The sequence below is a fragment of the Anopheles darlingi genome, chromosome 3 (genome assembly GCF_943734745.1).
Source record: "Anopheles darlingi chromosome 3, idAnoDarlMG_H_01, whole genome shotgun sequence".
NCBI lineage: Eukaryota > Metazoa > Arthropoda > Insecta > Diptera > Culicidae > Anopheles > Anopheles darlingi.
In genome coordinates, this window is record NC_064875.1 from 62571804 (window position 1) to 62577911 (window position 6108).

Here is a 6108-nt window from a genome sequence, read left to right on the forward strand (position 1 = left end):
CTGCCGGTGACGGTATGCTGGAAACATTTATGGTTATAGGGCCTTAATTATCTATTAGCTGAGCTGCTGACGCTCAACGGGAGTGTTTTATAGATGTTCTGCTGTTGAGCGATTCCGATGTTACCATCATCATCGCTCGGGCGTCTGTTATTTGATATCGGAGCATAAAATAGGCCAAGCTGATTGACGTATTGACTTCCATGATTTTGATGGAAGCCCTACTTTCATTCAGCATGTTGTCTATTTTAATACTTGGATTCGGTTAAGAGTTTGTTGTAGATATAGTGCTTGAATTGCGAATCTAGTTTTAAGTAATAAAATCAAGGAAATTGTATGAAAAACTATCTTAGTGTTGCAACGGACTGAACAATGTTCTAAATGATGCATAACTCGCTAAGGAGTTAAACCGCTGCACGAATTCATATTAATTTCATTAAATAGTATTAGTTCGTGACTTTTGTTGCCCAGAGGGAACTTATCTAGCATGCACCACCTTACCAGTTCTAAGTATTCTATGTGTCCACATGGAGTCGGAGCGGGCGCAAACTGTCGACGCGTATCGGGCGACTCTGTGCTCGAAAGTTTGTTAAGCTTACGAAATTTATTTGTTCAGTTGGCTCGCCAGCATCCTTCACATAATAAAAGGGAAGCGACACATTCACTCGCTTCCGGTGGTGCAATATCGAGTAGTAGTAGCAGCAGCAGCACCAGCAGCAGCCAGTGGCCGAAAAGGCAATGCCCCAGTGCGTGGGTTATGCGCGAATGATGAAACTTTCTGTGAAGTTTTCCAATCGTCTCTAATCTACGGTGTCCAAAAGTTGGACCTTCAACGACCCAGGAAGAGGCTACCGATGAACTTGGCAAATGACAGGACAGCGATAGAGAGAGAGGGAGAGAAAGAGAGAGCGAATCACAGACAGCGACAGCGACAACAGATGTACGAACACATTTCGCTTTAAAACATTAAATTCGTCCACGTAAGTATTAAAACTGCACCATTGGCGGTGGTGGCGGTGTGATCGATTATGATAAATGCGATGTTTTGTAATGATTGCAAAGGCATACGCAATTGGTGCGTGATCCCGGATTTCAGTGTATGTGCTTCGTAAATACGTTAAGGCGAATCCGGTTGATTCGCTGTGCACGCTCCGTGTTGTGTTGAATATCAATAACATCCCTTGACCAAACACTCATTTCTATGGCACGTGTTGTTTCTGTAACCAAAATAATGTAAGGCTTTTTTTTTGGTCGCGGCCTATGCTTGAACCACACGCGATTCGCGGATTCACTGGAAATCCATTTACGATAACGTTCCATTCCCGTCACTCAGCGTTTCGATATCGTATACCTGGAATCCAATATGATGCGCGGTAGCGGTATCTCCACCGGTGGTGGTGTGTGGTCGTGCCATCATCAAATAAAGATAAAACATCAAATAAGCCCGCACCGCACTGCAGCCCACCCCGCCATCAGCAGGTGTGTGTTGATACTAACAAACCGTTTTCCGGCGCTTTACGCATTGTGCGGGCCAGTGTTTGATTACTTGTACTCCACTCTGCGGTTAGTTTTTGACGCTTTGCTGCCGTTGTTTTTATGAATAAAATAAACCGCTTTCCGGTCTCAACTCATGATGGAAATTGGATACTATTTTCTTTCATCTACCAAATCCCTCTGATGTATTCTGATGTATATCACGTTGCACTTGGATTTCTATTGGTTTATTGGTTTTCGGTGTTGCAGGCCGGTGTTGCAACACCGGAAACCATGGCAGACAGGTGATGCAATTAACACGTCAACACGTAAAGCTACAACTTAGATAACACAGCAGTGGGATGATTGTTTCGCACGAAAGCAACCGCCGGTGGTGCCTCGGGTGTCTGCACTGACCGGAAGTTGTTGACGATCTTCTTGGTGTTATCGTTTGGACAGGCCTGGAGCTGCCGGAAGGCAGCCACTTGTGCGCTCGAAACGTAAACGGGCGTTTTGTACACCAACCAGGTGACGCTCTCGAAGTAAGGTGGGGTAGTGAGCGAACCGCGGTAGGTGTAGTAATGGCGGTTCAGCTCCTGCATGCCTATCCAGCTAAGGCAGTCCGCATCGATATCGACGCGTGCGTTCGGTTGTGTGATGTGCCGCAAACCTGCGACCATCTTCCCGAACGCCGGACAGTCCTCGGTACCGTACGCCTGCACGAAGAAACCGACCACGGCCAGCCCGTCCGGTTTGTCGACGGCTTCGGCGAAGCTGGCATGCTTGGCATTGTAGTGGACGGCGTGAGCCTCCATCGAGTAGGTGCTGCCCTCTAGCGTGTGTTCGCAACCGCTGCCATCTTCGGTGCCCCAGTGGAAGTGAAGCTGCTCAAAAATATACTTGTTGCCCAGCACGCCTCCTACGATGAATGGTCGGTACGGGCGCTCGGTGAATGTTATCTATGGCACGAGCAGAATTACACGATTAACGCTACCTATCGTCGCTGCTAATAGGTTATCGCCACTTACCATGACCGATGATCCGGTGTTGACCATTGACGCCTTGCCCAATCCATCCCAGTGGCCGAAGTACTCGAGCGGTTGCACCCCATCTGCGATCACCGTACGGCGCTGGTCGAGAGCAATCGGACTTTGCACATTCTTCGTCGTGATTGGAGCCATTTTGGCAGCTTTTTGGTGGTCGGTGGCTGCAAAAATTACGGCGCGTGTCGCGTCGCTGAGGAGCACTCGTTCGTTTCGGGAAAGTTTTTCTTTGTGGCCACACGGCACACGGATCGTGTCTGAAGATAGGGCCCTGGAGCTGTCAATTTTGACCACTGATCCACGGGGTTTCCGCACTATCGCTGCCTACTGGGACCATCTTATCTCGGGGCTTATCGGTAGCGCGGCAGCGCGGATGAAGATACCTTCAATTTGGAGGGCTGTCTGTAAGAGAGCAGCAGAAAGCATAGAACGTGACCGGCTAATCAGTTAAGCCTCGCTGCCACGGCAAAGGCTTACAAAGGCATTTGGAGAATAAATTGCGACCGTAACCGTACAGGTGCGCAGGTATTAGCAACAGCACGTTTTGTGGGCAAACGCACCTTGGATCGGTTTTTTGGTGTGGCCCCGGGGCCAACGCTGTATCGAAGGGCTACCGCTATCAGAAGAAAGTGTACTGGTCAGTGTTGACCGGTCAGGTTTGAGGCCTGTAATCTTTTCTGCTAAGGCGGATGCTTCAGAGAGATAAAGTAGGCTGGTTGCTACTGGTTATTTTAAGATCTGTTATGAGTTTTAAAACAAGTGCACAGAGTTCGTTATTGTTTGTTCCTTGCATAAATGTTATAAACTTCAAGACAAACATATTATTCTTTACCTAACCCAATAGTGACTCCAAACATTTGTTAGTTTATCTTTCAAACTATAATGCAAACGCTAACTCTCCTGTTTGCTTACTCACAGGACATCTCATTATGTAACGTTTGGCATTCTGGTGCTTCGGCGAACTTCCGCCGTTCGTCGCGTCGTGACATTAGCACAGTTTAATTTGCATCAAAGTCGGTTCATCGTGGCACTAACTTGTGATTGCCGCATTTTCGTTCCATAATTAACGATAAGGATAATGTTGTTTGAAAGATATAATTATCCCGAGATGGTGGCCTAGGCAAAAGTTTCTAGGCCCTCCCCCCTCCCCCCTTCCCGGTGTGGATAAACGGTGTGACGCAGCGCGAAGAGCGATGCGAATGATTTCGCCGAAGCAAAGTTCCCGGACGGAAGATTTAGAAAATTGGATACGGAATTGCAATCATGCCGCTTACACTCATCTGCATGGTGAAGATGCACTGCGGATGTGCGGCTACAATTCTTGAGAAATTTAAGTGCAGCTTTAGCGTTGTCGCAGTGACCTACTGAGGAGAGTAGTAAAGATGGCCCCTAATGGCCCACTCTGACGAACCCCGTAACTTGCCCTAGTGGTAGAAAAGCGCAGGGAAAGGTCAGTTTTTTGAGGAACAGAAAATTATAGCATAGCTTAAAGTTCCATACTTTTCCATAGAAAACTTGTAAAGTTTTATTGCGAATGTATCCGGAATTACGTAAGGTGTAACATCAAAGGACGCGAGGGTCAAAAGAAAATTAATGAAGCAATTATATTTAGGTTTATTTTCACGAGTAAAGCGCGGAAGCGTGATACTCATAAAGATATATTATTCGTTTCATGAATACACAATTTGACCTCAACACCGGGATCAGCAAACTGGGACGAAAATTATGCTCAACGCCGAACGCCGCTCCCGTTGTGCCTAGATAAACGATCTTTCAAAGATACACGCAGCCAATTTGGTGACCAAATTAGTCAACCATGCGGTCGCGGTCCATGGATGGGTTATCCCGAGTTTGTTGTCGGAAAAAGGTTAATTACGTTCGGGTGAGCTAGGTAAATATTAGGTTTAAAAGCAGAATTTCGGGAAGTTAGCATGCACGAATTCGGATTGCGCGCAGCGATGGTGGTGGTGGTGCTGGTGGTGGTGATGGTAATGAATTATTGAAAGGGTAGCTCGTGCTTCTACAAGTGGCCATTAGGTCCAGGCACTGCATGAGCCTCTTAAATCTGAAACATGTTCGCGTTAGCCACAAAATGGTGTGTTATTCGCGATATAGGTTAAATTACCGCGAAGTGGGACTGTGGCTGGTTAGAACGCTGCGGTCGGCTGATCCAACCAACACGGTTACAAGTATTTTTTTCCTGGTGTCCAATGATAGGATTTCATGTAAAGGGAGATGATTAAGGGCTTAGGTTTTTACCGCGAAACGATGGATATGTTTGCGGGCTTTATTAATGCAAAATCAAGCGTTGCCATTACGCTGTATGTACTACTTGAAATTAATTTTCCAATGAAATTTGTCTATGAGCGTGTTTCGGAGTAACGGTGCAATGGATGTGCGCTGATTCCACAGAATTATGTGGCTTCACCGTATGTCAGCGAACACAGAATCCTAGCATTACGCCAGCTGAATTGCGATGCCGAGAAGGACATGAAATGGAACAGGTACATAACTTTTCTAAACTTGTCAGGAGTTCTGTGACGCCTCCGGCTAGCGGCTTAGATGTCGTTGAGTAGTTTACGGTCTTTCTATACTTTCGGATACCTTCCACACCGCACATCGTATTTTGGCGGCCTAATCCAGACCTGCATAAAAATGGGTTCAAGAGCTCGCCCCGACCCCCCCGCCACCGACACCTTCCCATTACATCAATGCCAAATGAACCGCAAGAAAGCTTAGCGTCACGAGCTTGAAGCTTACGAGTGCGCCCGGGAGTGACCCCACCAATGCATTCCTTTCTGTAACGGTGGCAACGGACCGGCCGGATTACGATGGCTTTACTACGGTAGGGGCCATGAAAGGAGAGAGAGAGAACCATATCTTGCCACGCATCTGAAGTGCACCATCACCACGCACCACGTACCACGTCCGCTGATACCACAATGAGCTTTTTATGGAGTGCAAAGGCGTTTCTTACGGCGCTAGAAGGAGCGAGTTAAGCGACCCTTGGGGACTTTTTATAACTCTATTTTGGTTCGTCTGAGCCACTTCACAGGTTAACGGACTGTCGAGCGCCGGAGCAAAACCATTGCGGTGGAGGATCAAGCTCGTGAAGCCTTTCTTCTTTGGGCATTGCCCAATGTTTTCTTTCTTACTTTCTTTCTGTCCTCCTCGGTTCAAGCACCCACAATGTCGGTGGCAGACCGGCCGGCAATAGCCGTTGCGGTAGGCACTGCCGTTGCGGTAGGCAGTGCACCGAACCCCCCGCGGGCCGTATCCATTTCTCAGAAAACTGGTCAAGATTCTAATCATGATAAACAAGGTTCAAGACCAGTGAACGTAAGTCGGTGCTATTACCTTCCCGTCATTTTAAAGCACAAAAGGGGAGTTTTGAATTTTATTTTCGAAACGAATCTCCGCATTCACGGCCACGCCGGATCATTGTGGACCTTTTTCGCCGTTTAGGCGAACCCGCAGCGCTACACGAAAGCGCACTTTTGGTTAATAATTTGTGTGTCCATTTGTTCTCGCCAGTCGCCGGGAAACACGGACGACGGACAGCAGATATTGGTGCTTTCGTACCTCGTATTTTAAA

General features: G+C 47.4%; 1 protein-coding gene across 1 annotated transcript; it reads right to left on the bottom strand.

The window, feature by feature from the left end:
- Positions 1 to 1805: 1805 nt before the first annotated feature.
- Positions 1806 to 2651, bottom strand: LOC125958081 (carbonic anhydrase 2). Its single transcript, XM_049691204.1, has 2 exons — positions 2499 to 2651; positions 1806 to 2429 (listed from the first exon to the last, which is right to left on the bottom strand). The coding sequence occupies exons 1-2, from the start codon at positions 2649 to 2651 to the stop codon at positions 1806 to 1808; spliced, it is 777 nt and encodes a 258-aa protein (XP_049547161.1).
- Positions 2652 to 6108: the final 3457 nt, after the last annotated feature.

Excerpts from the sequence above, each read along its gene's own strand:
- LOC125958081 (XM_049691204.1), bottom strand. The coding sequence starts at position 2,651 with ATGGCTCCAATCACGACGAAGAATGTGCAAAGTCCGATTGCTCTCGAC. Across the intron at positions 2,430-2,498 it reads ACACCGGATCATCGGTCATG|ATAACATTCACCGAGCGCCC; the intron begins GTAAGTGGCGAT and ends CTCGTGCCATAG.